Below are 18,482 nucleotides of genomic sequence, written 5' to 3' on the forward strand. Positions count from 1 at the left end.
CAAATTATTATGTCGTCTCAAATGGTAAATATGCTTAATTTAAATGACTAAGATGTTTTACAAGCAACAAGACATAAAATATTCTTTGATATGCTCTGCTTTCATATACGATTATCAGTAAGAATGTTTAAAACAAAAAAATTAATTCAGCACTTGCTACAGACCTTCTACATCCTACCCTCCTCACAACGCCCTGTCTTTAAATATGCATATACCACCCTTTGCAACAATACCATTATGTCTTGCTTGCATTACCTACCCAACAACATCAGTCAAGAGTTAGCACACCTGAGTTTCAGCTCCTGTGCAGCTACACATCTATCCTGATTAGCGAATAGATACCCAATGCCTGGCCAGAGATTGAGCACACTCTTCTTGGCAGGTAGCTACTGATTTTCAGAACTGCCTGAGGTCAAAGAGAACTCTTGTCTGCACAGCTGCAAGGCAAGCCAAAGGTCAGGCACTGCTGCTGGGCTCTCAGCATGTCAAATGTCTTCAAGGGATACTAGAGCCCCCAGAGTCTGTGGGCTGGGCAGACCTACCCTAACACAGGGGGTTTGTTTTGTTTTTAAAGTCTATATATTATGGTTTGTAAGTGAAATATTCCACTAATTTGTCAGATATAGGACCATATGTTCATAGGTATCACTTTGAGCGTGGCTGGGAGTTTCCCCATGATGCATTCACTAGAATTGCAACTAAAATATCTATTGCATTACCAGGGTTTGTTTGTATTCTGCATCTTCAGAAAACTATCATAAAGCATTTCCAATTTGTGCCATGCCTCACCCACACTCATCTAGCATAAACAGATTAAATCATCAAAGCTTTATTTAATTATATTCTTTCTTTCAAATACAACCTGCAAGGAAATCTTCAATTTGTTTTATTTACATAAGGTGAGCAAAGAATTTGACATCAACTGGTTGGTATTCAAAAGGCCCAAAATAATGTCAGGAATGAAAATGAAAAAAGGGATACACTTTTCAACAGGGATGGATATTAAATGCTGTGGTAGTTTATACATTCATATGAAACGCCTACCAATCTATAGCTAAGAGGATAGAAATCAAGACTGCAGACTTGTGCCACTATTACAGTCGCTGATGTAATCTGGTACCTTACAGGAAATCACATCTAAGATGCGTATCATTTCAACTCTTCACTTTCAAATATAAGAAGGACATCTATCAAACCACACTTGTAAACCTGTGTCTAACTGCATTACGTTATGCCCTGACTTTTAAGCGCTACCCTATGAAATTTTAAAAACCAAAACTATAAGATAATCTAAGAAAAAGTCTCACATATTAGTGCAGCAGGTCTACATAAAAGTTCACTACTTCACAAAAAAGAAGCTACTAAGTGCTATGTTTCTTCCTCCAGAAGAGTGAGGATCTACTGGTATCAAGCCGATTTGTATGAACTCAGCCTATTAATCAAATAAGCAGAGGACAGTCTGTCACAAAAATACTGCCTACAAGTAATCACAGGAACAATAAAAGCATACCCATACTTGAGAAGGGAAATTCCACCAGATCACCTCTTGGTAAAAGTAGCTACATTTTTGATGAAGGCATGTTTGAGAAGATGCAAAATTTAAAAGAGTTGGTCGCCCTTCTGTAATCCATTAGAAGGTTCCAAGACAATAGAAGAATGCTGACCCAAACATTCAGAAAGTTCACAAAGAAAAAAAATATAAAACCTGAAGTATAGAATCCAGACAGGAAGGATAAAAAACTCACAACACATTCGCAAACAATAGCAGAGCATCTGCTGTTACAAAATCTGATTACAAAAAAAAACAGTGTGAAGAAGGAGAGTAAGAATTTAAGATGAAACATTCTACTCTTTTTTTTTCTTTTTTTTAAGTGTAGTTATTGCTGTGTTACAGGTATTAAACTGATATTCACCTAACTTCTTGTTTATTCATTGCACTAACCTGTCAGAAAAGCTTAATTCCAGGGCTTAAAAGTAGCACCACTCTTTTTGGTCTAAAGGCCACAACAATTTAACATCACAACAAACTCTGAAGTACTCTTAGTAACAATTTTCAAGTCTTTTATATACGTAACAAGAGTAAACCAGCAATTATTACATTTCAGACAGGAACTGTGATGCTATACTAGTAAGACCTGACATTCAGAACTTAGAATGAATACATTCCAAGACTTTTCTTCTTCTGCTGTGGCTTGCAACATTGCTGATATTTAACCAGAGTTGAACTGATATTTGACCACAGCTGAATTATCAAACAGATTCTATGACATAGGTTATTTACATGCCCCCACTGACAGAAAGGCATCTGACTTTAAAAAACCTGTAAGTCATCACTTAAAAAAGAATAATAGAAAATGCCAACACATCATACTACTCTGACAACTGATGACATAGCAATGGCAAGTTTCAAAACTAATTTCCTCTTAATACTCAGAATCAAACTTTCTGATAATACATTGATTGTTTTACTATTTTATGTCACTACAGGGCCAAAACCATTAAGAATATGCTTTGATATCAATGGAATGCTACTATTACCCTAAACAAATAGTTCATTTACAAAGCTGTTGCATAAACTAGAATGACCGTACATAATATTTTGTTCTGCACTCTGAAATTATTTGCTAGCAGAACACAGAACCTGGAAGTTATTATCGGATAAGCACAAACCACCACGAATTTCAATAAGTAACTGAGGTTTTGGTTCAGGATTTCCTTTAATTTGTCCAAAGTCAAAGAATAGACCTGCTCCTACAGGTCCGTGTCTTTCCTGTGCTGAGGACTCCAGAGCTGGATGCAGTGCTCCAGGTGGGGTCTCACCAGAGTGGAGTAGAGGGGCAGAATCCCCTCCCCTGACCTGCTGGCCACACTTCTTTTGATGCAGCCCCGGATACAGCTGACCTGCTGGACTGAAAGCACACATTGCCAGCTCATGTCCAGCTTTTCATCCACCAGTACCTCCAAATCCTTGGCAGGCCTGCTCAATCCCTTCATCTCCTAGCCTGTACTGATACCAGAGGTTGCCCTAACTCAGGTGCAGGATCTCGGCCTTGTTGGACCTCATGAGGGTTCACATGGACCCACTTCTCAAGCCTGTCAAGATCCCTCTGGATGGCATCCTGTGCCTTGGGCATGTCAACCGCACAACTCAGCTTGGTGTCATCTGCAGACTTGCTGATGGTGCACTTGACCCCACTATGTCACTGATGAAGAAGATATTAAAGTCATCTCATCTTGCACAATTTCAGCTTCACCTAGTTTTCATATAGGCATTTACCTCCACTGATATAAAGAACTAGTTATTACCTACTGTTGTTGCTAGGCAGCACCAAGGCATCTCACATTTCTACCCTTTCTCAGTGACCTTATATAGTTCACTGAACTCCACCAATACACAGAAGAAAAGCATTAAACTTCAGGAGAATCCTACTAAGAACTCTCAACCACAATTCCAGTCTCCCAGAGTCTCTCAAAAGAAACAAAACACTTTGAATGATTCCATTTCATATTATTTAATGGATGTATATATTAAATGTGTAGTTATATATAGCTAAAACAATCATAGTTAATTACTGTATTTAATAAGGCTAGATGTAGACTACACTACTCAAAGATTCCCCATGTGTTTTGTAACTGCAGAATACTTGACACCAATGCTATTTCCACAGCACCAAATGTCTGAAGCCCAGGCAGGATTCTGAACTCAGGTTACTGGTGGTAAAAACACAGGTAGAGCTTTGCTAAATTCATTTAGGAGGGCCAGACCTTCCATGCCTCCAGACTTTATTGGTACACATACCACTTTAGGACTGCTATGTTTCCTATGCTTGTGGTAAACTGCAAGTGTTCCTCCTTGCAACAGGAATAACAAGAACAAAATTCTATTTAAAAAAAGATTCTAAGCATGCCCAGTTATCTTTCATCAGCCATGAAGAACACCAGAACCTGCACAGGTTTGAAAAAGTGCCATGAAAATAGTTCCTTTTTGAACAAGTTCCTTTCTCTATGCAGGTAGCATGTTGTCTTACAGATATTAAAACACCTACAATTTTTATTTTGTAATAATTTACAGACTGTAGTGTGAATTCCTCTGTGTGACTGCTGACCAACTCTTGGGAATGATAGTTGTGTGCACTGTCCTGACCTGATTTAGTTTCATCTGAACACACCAGTTGATTTTCTCTAACAGTATTACTATCTCTTCATGTCAGAGAGAGCTTAGTTCTGAGATGTCAAGACAGTCCAGACTGATAAGGTAGCTCATGATCCGTGGAAAAGGTCTCTGAAGCAGAAATTAGCTGCTGCAGTGACAGAAAAGAAAAATGATGTTTTAACCCCAAAGATACAATAAGAACCAAACAACCTAGATTAAGGGAAGTAATATTAAGCTTCCCTACCAGACCCCACAAGTCTTAGGCTGCTCTAAGGGATGGTCCATGCCCTAACAGCACTTACGTAGGCTGCTGTTTGTGATTACAGTAGTACCAGAGCCTTCCAAAGACCACACAGGAATGCTGCCAATAACAAGAATTTCCTACTCTGCACTGTAGGTAGGACTTTGGTGGAGGTCTCAGAAAGCAGTCTTATCATCACTTGCACAGCACTTATCCAAGAGGCTCCTGTGGAGGCCAGAGCTAGGGTTTTATGGTTCCTTTATGTCACTGTGAAACACTAGGAATGAGACCCACACTGCAGCACTCTGGAGTTCTCTTTTAGAAAACAGTAACATTTACTTATGAAGAACTGTTTACAAATGCCAGCCACACAATCCAAATGTGTGGACTAATTAGATTGGGAGCCATTAATCTCAAAAAGAAAAAGGGAAGTAAAAGACTCATTGAAATTGGTTTCATTGTGAATGAACCGAGTATAAACAAACTGAACTGAACATAAATAAAATGAACTAATAAGCATCACATTAATCTAGGAGTAAGTAAACAGAATAGTTTTTTGATTATTTTCTTGGGGTAATAGTATATATAGTACAGTATGAGTCAATAACATCATTGCTATGATGAAAATCATGTCATTTTCCAAAAGTTGTTTCTTAGAAGAAGGTTCATACCTATTTTCAGTATTTTTGAGAAACCTCTTAAACCCTGTATTAAACTGTTTTACAGTCATCCAACCTTTAACACTATTGAAATAAGCTACACTCTTTTTCTTTTTACTGCATCTGCACATCTTAGACATTTACCTTTAGAGAACATCATATTTGTTGATTTAATAACCACTAAGATTCCTGTAATTGGATCATTTTAAAGAGAGCATCAATTTTTTCAGTTTATTTGTGCTAATCTTGCAGTGAAAATCCACTGTCTTTAAAAGAATGACTGGAAAAGAACCGAAATTAAGCACCAAAAACTTGGACATTTAACATATGCGTCTAATCGCTGTTGGTACAGCCACACAGCTGCTCTGTCTGTAAACGCATTTCAAACATCTCCCTGGAAGGGTGTACCTTCTTTCTTCCCTTCTCAGAAAGATCTATTCTTCTATTTCTTGGCCAGATAACATTTCCCAGGTAGAGGCAGAGCCAGACCTCCTACAGACCTACTTTTGGGGGAGGAAGGCATGTAACATGGGAGAAAGAGAAAAGAACATCAAGAGCTTAACGTCCAATCTATGTTCCTTCATGCTCCTCCTAGCACACGGAGAAAATAAAACCCTTTGTTTGGAAGAAGAAAGATACAGGGAGAACGCTTCTGCTGTCTTATATAGCCAAACAAAGCAAAAAATAATCAGCCTGATGTAATGGTTTCAGTGCAAAAACTTTCAGACAAAGGGCTAAGACCTGCACACCTGCCTCAGGGAGTATGTGTCATTACAGTGACACTGCTGCCATCACCTACAGCAGCTGAAAATCGGATACTGTCCCAACAGACTGATGCTTTGGTACCAGTGGTTTCAAATTTTACTTTTGCACGCAATACATATGACATTGAGGTAATTTCACTGCAGTAATTCTTTTTACAAAGCAGTTCTTGACATGTTGTTATCGGAAGGCTGAGCAACCCTAACCCTGAGTTAGGCATGAAACAGCAGCATGGCCTGAAGCGTTCCGGCACGTTCCCTGTACCAGAACCGGTTCCCTGTCGCGACCAGCGTGCGGTTACACACTGCGCACTGAAGCGGTACCCGACTTATTCCCGGGACGACTATCCCGGCCGTGAGCCACCGCTGCCTCGCCCCTTCGCCGCTCGGGGCCGGCGGGCCGTGCAGCCAGACACCGGGGAACACAAAACAACCGCTCGCCCTGAAGCGCTGCCATCGCTGACGCGTGAACCGCTGCCCGGGGGCTCTCCGCCCCCCGGCAGACACGGGCAGCCCTGCATACGGGGCAGCCATGCACACGAGACCGCCCGCAGCACGCCACGCCACCGGCAACGCTCACGCCCAGCGCGGCGGTCGATGCGCGGCCGCGGCAAGCGCCCGCCGCCGCAGCCCCGCCGGAGGCGGCGGGAGACGCACGGCGCGACCGGAGGCCGCGGTAAGGGGCGGCGGGCGGCGCTGCAGCAGCTGGCGCGACACCGGGTCCCGCCGCCTCCTCGTCTCCCCGCCGCCCCCTCCCGGCCAGGCGGCGCAGACCCCGCCGCAGCTCCGCGCCGGAGGGTCGCGGAGTGCCGGCCGGGCTCCCCCCGTCCTTCCCCGCGGGCGGGGAGAGGCGGACGCCGGGCGGCACTTACCCTCCGCGCGGGAGCGGATCTCGGACACCGTTTTCTGCACCGCCGGCATCGCCGCCGGGCGGGGAGCGGTGGCGCGGCCGCCTCCTCCCGCGCGCCCTGCACCTGCCGCACGCCGGAGCGCGCCCCGCGCCGCAGCGAGCCCCGGGGCGAGGGCGGCGGCACCGGCAGCAGCGGGACGCGGCGGCGGCGGCTCCTCCTCCGGCAGACCGAGGCGACAGGCTCCCGCCCCGGCTGCGCCTCCCTCCGCTGGCGGCGCCGCTCCTAACTGACAGCCGCGGCGGCAGGCGCCTGCCCCCTCCGGAACCACCGGCTCCGCCCCCCTCCCCGCCTCCTCGTCCCGCCGCCATGTCCCGCCGCCGCCGGGCTCAGGCTTTGCCGGGCCGCTACGTCTAACCGCGCACCGGCGCTACGGGCGGTTTATGTCCCGCTGCTGGAAGGAGCGGAGGGTTTCCCATGTGACACCCTACGCCCCCGTGAGAATGGAACGCGCCGAGCCCCGGGCCGCTGCCCGGCAGAGGGGCGCGGGCGGGCGGGGGCAGCCCCCGAGAAGGGCGGCCGGTGCCTCCGTCCCCGGCAGCCGAGGCGGTGGAGCTCAGCCTCGGCGGGGCGGGCAGCGGCGGGGGGCCGGGCGGGGCGAGGTGGGCTGCGGAGGGCGGCGATCCTCGTGTGGGCGCACGCTTGTGGGGGCGGTGCGGCCGGCGCGGCGGCCTGGATAGGGCGTGTCGGCGGGCGGAGGGCAGGAGGCCGGGCGGGCAGCCTGCAGGGCTGGCAGGCGGGGGGGGAGCCTGCAGGGCGGCCCGGCCTTGCTTATCTGCAGAGGGGGCTCCTCCCGTCCTTTGGTCGAGGTATAAAGGAAGCGAAGGGCGCGGTGGGGGGTGGGAGGCGTTCGTCCGGAGAGGGAATTTGAAACGTTGCTCTCAAGCCCTCATTCGGGGGGATAGAGGGTTAGTGCCGCTCTCTGCTTGACAGGCAGCTCTCAAACTCTCGCCTAATTTTTTTATTTTTAATTTCTCATAAATTAGAGTGCTGCAGATTGGCAGCCCTGAGTCAGTGTGAATCCAGGCTCTCCTCTTGTGTGGGCTGGTGGAAAGGAGGTCCCAGCTGCAGATGCCTCGGGCTGAAGCAGCGGCGACAGTTTTACTTCTCAGACGTGACACTTGGGTGACTGCAACAGGCTGAGCAGCGTGTCTCTGGCACGTTGTCCCTACGTCTCGATAAAAACAGCCACAGCAAAAACACGATGAAAATGAAAATAGGAAAGGTGATAGGATTTGGAGGTAGGTCTTCTTGACATACTTACGTTTTGCATCCATTTCACTCAGGCATAGAGCATACTGACTGCCTAGAGGATGATGGAAGTTATGAAATAGAATAAAGCTACTGTTGTCCCATGAATCTTGAGAGGATTTGAGGCTGACATGTTCACTAAAGGCCACCATTGTCTCCTCCAGAAAATACATAACACTGTCAGATTACAGATGTGGGATTGCTGCAGATTTCTTTACAGGGCATACATCTATGGCATGAGAAAATAAGATATATCTAGTCTTAACAGCAGCAGAGTTAGTCTTTTTGTTTGATAAAATTGTATAAATTTAATCTGTGTAAATCGATCGGGCAGCACGTCATTCATGGAGAAAAGTAAACCAAAATTTTGTTTTTCTTAGATCCCAGGAAAGAGGAATACTTTGCTTCACAAAAGACTACACTGGGAAATAAATGCAGCTTTTTTTTTCAAGCCATGGGCCAGAAAAGTCCTGGAGGACTCCTCTCCGAAGGAGATTGCTCCTCTGCATCATCCTATGCAGCAATCAGTGGGTTGTTTGTAGTTTTGTTTTTGTTTGTTTTTGGGGGGGGTCAGTTTTGTTTTTTTTTTCTGAACCAGAAACAAAGATTGTAGAAAGATCTCTCTTCATGATTTTTTACTGGAGAAACAAATGCGTGCATGCACTGCTCATCCAGTTCTAAGAAATACTCAGTGTAGGTCAGTCAGCCGTGGGCAGAGGCTTGGCCAATGCATTAATTTCTCTAAGAAACAGCTTTTAGTTTTCTGTTGAGATTCCATTGAAGCCTGACTGAAGCAGTCATTTAGGAGACTCAACATATATATAACCCTCCCAGCATAAATAGGATCCTTTCATGAAAAAGGATTTTGCGTGTGGGGTTTTTTGCAGTTCACAGCAGCTACACTATTGTTAAAAGACTGCAACCAGACTGAAACTCACTATAAATTTATATGCATGCCAGTCAACATACATTTTACCCCAAATCACTGCAATGCTTGTGACAAATAGGATTGTCACTTAAATCCACTTTTAAATCCCATTTTATGTCTGAACTTTTTTTGGCTGCAAGATCCCTGGCAAGTGGTGCTAATTACCAGTGCCTTTGGGCAACTGGAAATTTACCCACTTGAGTAGAGAAGATACTAAAATAATGCTGCCAAGTGCTATTTAAAATTGTGAATAGTTATTTTACAAATAAGATCACTATCCACATCACAAAACAGCACAGCAACAAAATCAGTAGCTTTATTCCTGGTATACTTGAGTTATTGTGAATGCTTAATATCGCCCTTTTTTTTTTTTTTTTTTTTAAAGAAAAAGCCTTTTTTTAGTTTATAGTACAAATAATATTTGAAAAAAAAGATAAGGAATGGGGTTTTATTAAATCTTACCATCACTTAATAAATTCTCCAGTTTTTATTCTACAAAGCCTCGCTGGTAAGCTAAACACATTTAACCATTTAGTTACACAACAGTTCATCCAGATGTCCTCCAAATGTAGGAAACAACTATATTACATAACAGTCCCCATCCACTTGAAATATTATTGCAAGAGAAGGCCAGCAGTCTCTATCCTTTTTCCCTTCCCCCCACAAGATCTGCCAGCAGAACCAACTGGCCCTTGTATTTATTTAATTCCTTTGGAAATCAGGTGTATGAGGTCCATCCCTTCACCTCTTCAATGGTAAATGCAGCCTGTGTCACTCAAGTGGTTTCCAGCTCTGTATACCACCGTTCTCATTTTGATATAAACAGGTCAGAAAAGGCTTCTGCAGCTTTTTAACCTGAGAGTACACACAGTTGCGCACGCTTGAGTGTGCGTTCTATATTTAAGGAATCCAATATTTGTTTCTGAATCATCACTTCTTTGGAATGTGCATGACAGGGCTGCAAAACGGAAGCAAGCCAGTCAGCTTTCCAGCAAAGGTGTAAATTAAACAGTATACCTATATTATGCTTTAAAGATTAAATGACACTCTAGTTTGAGCTTCCTCTTTGATTTCAATGTGTATTTTGAAATATGTGGAAGCTCTAATGGAACTGATAGCAATTTATTAGGATTTATTTATTAGCACTACCTTTTGGCACACAAGAGGACAGCAACCTAATTTTTTAAATATATGCAAGTTATTTCAGATGGAGAAAAAGCCTTGCAATGTCAGCTGAAACGTTGAGCTGGTAAAATACCTTGATTACAAGTCTATTTGTCTGTCAAAAATATTATGTATACTACTTCATAGTTTTATGGATTAGACTGAGCTGTGGTGAGGCAGCCTTATCTCACCACTTCATCTTTAATGGCTTTCGGTTGTATAGACCACTTCACCCAACTGAAATCTGTTCTTGCAAATGGTATAAATGCTTATTAGAACTTTAGAAGCTTCCATTATTTACAATATACCAACTGTCCACTGTAGTAGCCTCCCAGAGAAGAAATTTACAAAGTTATATGTCAACTCATTGTTATTTTATAAAGTTTGAAATCTCTTATGTTAAGCTTGATTATTCTCAGATAAATAAATCTTCAAAGCAAGTTTATTTAAATTATTTGACTTTTCTTTGCTGATATTTCAAGTACTCCCAGTGAAATTCCTGATAGTTCTCTGTGTGGTTTAACAGAAACCAGCAAATCTTGTTTGCCCAGATGTGACATCAGAAACAATAACTGTCCTATACTCTAAGCCAGCAAAGACTGTTCAGTGTTCACATGTACTTATCAGTATCTCACTTCAAGATATGAAGATTTGTCTTCTACTTGCTATTGTTTATGTAATGATGCTTTGCCCTTAACTGTTCTGTTCCCCATCCCTCTGGCTTAAAAACAGATCACCTGTGGAAACAGGTTGTGAAGTTTTCATTATAGAATGTTTGATCTGTACAAGCCAGTATAAATTTATATTGTGTGCATCCTTTATGATTACAAAAGACAAAACTTCTCCTTCCCTGAGGCCAGATATGTTAATGAAAGAAACCTCAATCCCCTGAAGTGGATATTTAAACATATAGAACATACCACAAAACACATCAGATAATTCAACCTCTAGGCTGATTTATAGAAACCCTTGAAGGCATTCCTCTTGGTTTTTCACTCAGTTGCTGTAGCAATGTCTGAGTGCATAAACAAAGCATAGGAAGGCCAAAAACCCCAGACAAACAGAAACTAAGCAGATCCAGAGTATAACGGCTACATATCCAGAGTATAAAGGCTACATCTAGATATCCTTTTCTTTGTAGACCCAGCTCTACACCTGAGCCTAAACATTCTTTACTCAAATTTCCTTTATACACTGTTAGATTCATGTTCAGGGCACTGGAGGAAAAAGACTTAGCGATACATAATTCCATGGTTTATACCAAAACCCACAGTTGCTTGCAATGGAAATCTGCAAGGAAATGTGTGCATCCTGTAACACCTTGTGGCAGCATCAAAGAACCTAGTTCCTGAAGAGATCTGTGGTAGTTGGAAGCAGTCTACTTACAGATGTCCACAATGATGCAATGTAGTTATGGTCAGTTCTTGGTCTATTTTCTAGCTTGGCCTTGGACAGACAGTAGAGATATTAAACATGTTGTCAGAAACATTCTTTCTGGTCAACAAAAGTGAACCTATCAGTACTTCTTAAAATCCACCTCATTATCCTTTTCTGAGAAGATGGGCAACATAGCTTTTTTTTTTTTTACATGTGGAGGGAAGGGAAGTTATCTTTTCCCAAAATACACTCCAATAACTCAATTTGCATTTAAGAATGATGAGATGGATATAGACAGAAAGAGAGGCTATGTGAGAAGCGATCCTTGGGAACCTCTGCTATCCTAATTGTGCCATATACTTCTGTAGGAGTTGTCACATATGACTTCCAAATTCTCAACTTTGGAAGCTTTCTTTTACCTTTTGAATGGATTTTAGGGTAACTTTATGACATAGCAAGAGATGCATGTTTGGGGATTGCATATTTATTTGTACTATCACCTTTACAGGAGTATAAAAAAGTGAGATACCTATATTCTCTTCCTAAGTGTGCCAAGGAACTTGTTGTGTGACCTTGGATAAACACTTTCTGACAGCTTTAATTCCATTTCTTTGTGATTTGAGCTGTTTGCAGGAAAATTTCTCTCTTGATATTCATTTGAGTAGTGCCAGCCCCACTACAGTGTGGTCCTGGCCTCAGTAATAGTGCTATTAACAGTGCTTAGCCTTTCATAGAAGGTGTTCAATACTGTGGTCTTTAAGTAGTAGATCTAGGTCATGGTAGAGAGAATTTCTTACAGGATTGCCAGTACCTAGCTGCTGTACCCACAGGACCTCATATGCTACCACAGGTTAAACAGGAAGAGCAGTCAGACAAAAGCAGACTGCTAAAGGAAAACATGAAAGTCCATGTTTGTATGTGACTCTCTTGATAGTCACTCACAGCTGTAGAAAATATCAGGATCAAGAACATAATGCCTGAAATAAAAACTGCCAGAAAGCAAGGCAAAGATTTGAACTCTTGCCAGACTACTTGGCATTCATAGTGGGTTCAAGGCTATTGTAGCATTCTGCAGGCATCCCTTGATGTTTGTGAAGCTGCAACAAACACACAAGCACCCGTTGCTCAGCAGACAGAAACCAAAGCAGTTGTGCTGGTAGTTTCAGTATAATATCATGGCGAGCAGATCTGTCACACAAGGAACATGGCACGGGAGCAAGCATTGTTGGCACATAAATAGAATGGATCAGGAAGAGCGTGGCCAACCAGATGGCCTCTTTGTGGCTCATCACACGCTTATGCAAATACTAGATTAAAACCACAGAAGAGAAGAAAAATGCAGATGTTTATGTTAGATTGGTTTTTTCTGTGAGGGCAAACCATGTAAAAAAATGCTAAGAGGGTAAGGACAAGTAATGTACACAGGTCTTAATTATATAACATGACCATTTAATCCTGCTGTTCAGTGATTACTTTCACCTCGATAAATTGGTGAAAATTTTAAGTTATAGGGATTTCCATTGATAGCAATAGTATAATTTGCTGCTGCTTTCCTCTATTTTATGCTGTCTTTAACACTTTCAATTTTAAAGATGTTATGACACTGTAAATGTGGAATAACTGGATGGTGAACGAGGGCCCTGAAGTTTAAATTTAAAATAAAAATTTTAAATCTGCAGATACTTTTCCGATAGCATTGTTAAAATACTCATATCCAATTAGATACATGTTTCTGGGAGAAAGAAGGAGAACCTCTGTCAAAAATGCTTCCAGTTTTCCCAGCAGTCAGTTACAAAAAGCACTTCCAAGCAATTTATATATCTATTGGTATAGATACCACCGGGAGCTATGGTAGCAGGAGCATTCAAATGCTAGTAAAGAAAAGGAAATCATAAACCAAAAATGCATCATCAATCTGAAATCCACCCAAAGCAGAATAGATTCTGTTAAACAAATCAATATAGTACAAGAGTCAGCTCCCTGTTTTGAAAAGAGTGAGCAGGTGTCATTCTCTCTGTAGCAGTAGGGCAGTACAACGGGCACTATCTGTTGTCCTGCAGTGTAGCAGATTTGAGCTTGGAAACAGATCTCCATGCTGCCTTGTCTCTCACTGATTTCGCTGCACCCAAATATGAGCAGGCAGCCTTTCGAGAGGGAGAAAATAGTGTGTGGTGGGGGAATCCTACGTTAAATATTAACTGATCATTTAGTTGAGAAGCTGCAGAACCTTTGCTGAGATGGAGGTGATCTGTCTGATCGTCAGAGGAGAGCTTTATGATGTTGCTCAGAAGAAATTGAAAATAAAGTCAAATGAAATTGGGCGAATTGGACTCAGTACATCTGAGCTTGCAGATTCCCAGTGCAGTCAGTGTTTGACAGCCAAATCTCTGAAGATTACACAGTTTGCCAAATATATTCTCTCCTAGGACTACCGGGAGAGAGCAGGTTTCCCTTCTGTAATAGCTCTTTCCAGTGTCTTCCCTGGTATCAGGAGGGCCATTAGTAGATTAACATTCAACCAAGAAAAAAAAAATATTTCCTGTGCTTTTCAATGGCACTTCCCAAGACAACTGTGTGCCAGGAAGGATGAATTGGGATTGCAGCACTGAGGACTGGAGTCAGGAACTACTCGTGAGTAGGGAAGATTGTAAGGGAACATTGTACAAATCAAAGGAGGAAAGATCTGGCCTGTGAGTTAAAACTAAAGTGGATACACTGGATAAAGTGTATTTAGCTACCAAAGTACACCTCTCCTAGGACATCAGGAAGCTCATGCTTTCTACAGAATCATGCACAAATGTCTGGTGTGTGACACTGGGGTGGGTGGTTGTCCTAATCCTTGGTTAAGAGTCTCAGCTCTTTGACTCTTTTGAGTAATAACCAAATATCAAACAACTCCAGCAACAGGTAAGGCTTGAAACTTGTGACTGTAAGTATACTCATGGAGTTTACTGCATGCTTCAGCCAGTGGTTCCGGGAGGATATTAGTCCATCTGTAAAAGGATAACTTTGCAATAAAGGCATCAGATGGTTTAGATCTAAATCTTATAGTTTTAATGAAACCTAATGAAAATAACCTGCATGATGGATTTTTAAATCATTGATTCTAGAATGCCTTTGAAACTGTAGGAAGTTTCACTGTAAGGCTACAGAGCCAGTTTAGAAGAAATCACAGCATTCTGGCTGCCTGTTGAATCTTACAGGCTTTAACTTATTCATGAAACACTGTCCAGTTTAGACTTTGATCACAAATCACTTTTCCTGAGTTCTCAAAGAAGTTTCTTTTTCATACTTCTGTGAAAACTTTCTTTTGACATCTTCCACATCCTTCAGTAAAAAGAAAAGCTCAGAAAGGAATCCTGGATATGCTGGACATGACAGTTCTTTTTTGCTATTGACCTTAGGAGTGCAAGGATACTGCCCAGAATTTTTTTCAGTAGTTTTAAACCCATCATGTTACTATCTAGTCAGTAAAAGCAAACCACAAACCTCTTCTGACTAAAAAATACAGTGCCAAATAATGTTATGCTATAAAACAGGATTATTCTGCAATAATCTGACCTATTGCGTTATCCATTTTCTTTCTGTCCTCTCTGCAGCAAGGTAGTGTGGGATAATTATAAAAATATGAAGGTCAAAGGGGCTTTCTCATATAATCTTTAGAAGAGTGTTATTACTAAATGAAGAATGTAATTATGTCTAGCATGTTTTGGATGTACATGACATGGTATTTTACTTTCTACTACAATAAATTCGGTCTTCAGCGTTCATTTAGCTCTGCAGTATCACAGTGAAGAGAGCTGTAAGAGTACCTAGATAGAAAGGCAGCAATAACACACTCCAAAAAAGAAGATTCTCATGTATTTTGTTTCAGGAGTTTTTGAACAACCAATGTGATGGACTAAAACATCCCACTTTCACTTTAAGAGTACCCATTCATTTGCAGACATTGGATTTGGCATATGTCTAGTTGCCATGGGATAATATTTACCATTACAGAACAGCATTATTTTCATCTATCTCTTTGATAAACTTGATCAGTTGTGTTGATGTAACTGTAAGCATTTACAATGTGTATTCTCTTTTACATAGGTAATAAATACAGATAAATCTGAGGAATGAGATCATGGCTCATGTACTCAAAACCTTGCAACACTGGGTCTTTATGAAATAGTCTAACCAGGTGCATGTATGAAATATTTTTCTTAAAGAGTGTACTCAGCTAATGCTTTGCATGACCTTTAAACAGAATAATGTCCTTGTGCTGGGTTCATTACAGGATGAAAACATGCAGCGTGGTAGGAGTCTCTAAAAAGCTTTGAGAGGTTCTAATATAGATAGAGTGAATGTAACAGATGCCCATTATTCTGTGTTAGGGAGGTGAGAATTTATGTTTTATTTTTGAGATGTTTGACATGCCAAAAAATCTCTATCAGTCTGAGTAATCAACAGTGTAACAAATGATTTAGCTCATTCTCTTCGGCTCCCTTTTTATTTATGTATCTTCACACTATAACAATTATGTGCTCTTCTATTTCTGTTTTTCAGAAACATGCTGCATGATTAGTCTGTTAAATCTCTGTATGCACATCTCTATTGCTTTGTTTATATCTTAATAGGCCAGATTAATCACAGACATTCTCAGATAAAGGCAGTGGAATGAAATCAAATGAAATGAGCATTGACTGGCAAGTGGAGTGTTAGGAAGGTGTGCAAGGAGCCAGGTATATATCTTCCATTAGTCCAAAATAATGCCTGCTATCTGAGTGGATGACTTGGCAGAAACAAGATGATCACAGCTCTTAGTTACCAAGCACTTAGGACAAGTGCCTGTACTTCATGTATGTGTTCCCAGGTTATCTGCTCTAAATCTGAATTTAGCTGAGTGTGTCAGTTTAAAATATCAGACCTTAGAGGTAAAGATGGGCTTAATGTTTCTTTACAGATGTCATTGCTCAAAGGTGGAGGCTTAGCAGAGTTCTTGGCATTGAAGCTGAAAATGCCAAGCATTATCTGTCTCTATGATAACTCTTCCCCAGAACTCAGAAACCATAGCTTTTATAATAGTGTTGGGAATATATAAGATGCTTTCTGATCCTTTGCAGACATCCGGCTAAGCTGCTGAAATTTCTGGTATCACATGGGACCTATTTTATTCTGTAGTATGAATGAATACTTTTTCAGCAGGAGCTCTAAAAGTTCTCATGGACTTTAATGATCTTCAGTGGGTCTGCAGAGGCTTTTTACCATGAGCAAGGAGGTGGGATTTTTTAAAATCATCAGCAAGGAAGGGTTTTTTTCTTTTTCTTTTTGCTTTGTTTTTTACTATGAGCAAGGAAGTGTGTTTTTTTTTTCTTTTTTTTTTACCATGAGCTAGGAAATGTTTTTTTTTACCACGAGGTAGGAAGTGAATCCTTTTTGACAAGAAGCAGTTACGAACTTCTGGAAGTAGAATTTCCTCATCTTCTGCAGTGTTTTTCTATATAAGTTCTGAAAAGGCCACAAAACTTGTGAAGTGCATATTGTGTGCATTATACCTTCAGGATATGCTCTGCATCAAAATTTCATTGATACTTTCCCATCATCTATATTGAATGGCTTCAGTGTTGTAGAGATCACTAAGACTATAGCCACAGTCACACCAGTGCAACATCTTCCTCTGAGTCAGAGCCTAATGGCATTACAAGGTCTGCAACAGCTGTTGCAGAGATATATGGGTGACTCATCTGAAAGCTCACTATGAATAAAGCACTAATCCAGCATCATAGCCTATTTTGCTGGCCAAAGAAAAATGTTAAATATAAATAAATCTGTAACAGAATGCAAATATAGTGGAAGGTTGGTATGATTTCAGAGAAATCAAAAAGCTCTATTATCCCAGAAAAAGATAAGTGAAGGGGAAATTAAAAAAAAACATTTTCTCCAAGTGTTCAATTTCCATTTATCTTTTAGTTCTCTAGAGATACCAACAACTATTCAGATAGACTCCATGAGACTCATCTGAGAGAAAAGGATCATAAAATGTAGATTACCAAGTAAAACCACTATTACGTCAGAATTTTGGAAATTAAAGCAGATGATTACTCAGATTTTGAAATACAGATCAGTATTCACCATGGGTGAAGTTTAACTAGTTCATCTAATGTCAGCTGCAAAAGCTCCATCAGCTTCAGTAATGCTGGTTTTCATTTTGTATCTCTTACCAAGCTAATTTTATGCATGCTAGAATATAAAGATTGGCTTCCTCTAAGCCAAAAAAATATTGCTTTTTACATTATTTTAATTCTCAAACATTAGCCTGCTGGAAAGGATGCTATTCCTACTCAGAGAAATACGTGGTGTAAACTTAGGTCTGGAGAGATCACATTCACTGTCACTTTTCCCTGCAGTGCTCTGGAATAAACTCAGTTCAGTGTTACTGAATGTAAAGATCGGAATTAATAGAACTGAATGTGGTTTGTGCAATTTCTCAGTTTTAGTAAGCTTAGTTATGGCTTTAAAACCCACTGAGTTGGTAATCTATTTGTATTTTGGCAATACCAGACACAGCTGCAGTGTGCTTAGGATCTACAGAACAAAGTGTTCTTGAACCAAATGAACTCTATGAAGAGCTGATTTAAGCAGAAAGTAAATATTACTTTTCTGTATAAATACAGAAAATAAAAATATTATTTGCTAAACTGGATGCTTTTCTGGGAAAGGGGAGGGAGAAAAGTAAAGGCGCTTCACTCTTATTAAAGAGCAGCGTGTCCCACTGACAGTGTCCCCTTTTTATTTACTTGTTTTCTTCACTAAGCTAGAAAGCAGATGTTAATTTAGCTCCAGATAATGCCTCTCATTTCCTGCAGTGATTTCTACAATTGTCTGTCTACCAGTAAAATGTAGCTGATAATAGCTTTTGGTAACATTTATAAAATTCTTAGTTTAGAACAAATGAATGGTACTGCTTACTTTTCATTCTGGTCTAGTAAAGGGGCAAATATAGAAAACTAACTAAAGTTTTCAAAATAACAATGTATAAAATTATGTATTATTTTATA

General features: G+C 41.2%; 1 protein-coding gene and 1 long non-coding RNA gene across 3 annotated transcripts in view; one reads left to right on the top strand and one right to left on the bottom strand.

Annotated features, from left to right (window-relative positions):
* Positions 1 to 6,922, bottom strand: part of ATP8A1 (ATPase phospholipid transporting 8A1) — a 126,988-nt gene extending 120,066 nt beyond the window's left edge. For both annotated transcript variants that reach the window (XM_074904721.1, XM_074904722.1), the window contains exon 1: positions 6,687 to 6,922. In XM_074904721.1, coding sequence (XP_074760822.1) covers positions 6,687 to 6,735 — 49 coding nt within the window. In that variant the 5' untranslated portion in view covers positions 6,736 to 6,922. The remainder of the gene's footprint in view (positions 1 to 6,686) is intronic.
* A 121-nt stretch (positions 6,923 to 7,043) lies between these two features.
* Positions 7,044 to 10,493, top strand: LOC141959621 (uncharacterized). Its single transcript, XR_012633479.1, has 3 exons — positions 7,044 to 7,159; positions 7,709 to 7,963; positions 8,354 to 10,493. It is a non-coding gene; the product is annotated as an uncharacterized LOC141959621 (long non-coding RNA).
* Positions 10,494 to 18,482: the final 7,989 nt, after the last annotated feature.

Source organism: Athene noctua, chromosome 4 (genome assembly GCF_965140245.1).
Source record: "Athene noctua chromosome 4, bAthNoc1.hap1.1, whole genome shotgun sequence".
Lineage (NCBI taxonomy): Eukaryota > Metazoa > Chordata > Aves > Strigiformes > Strigidae > Athene > Athene noctua.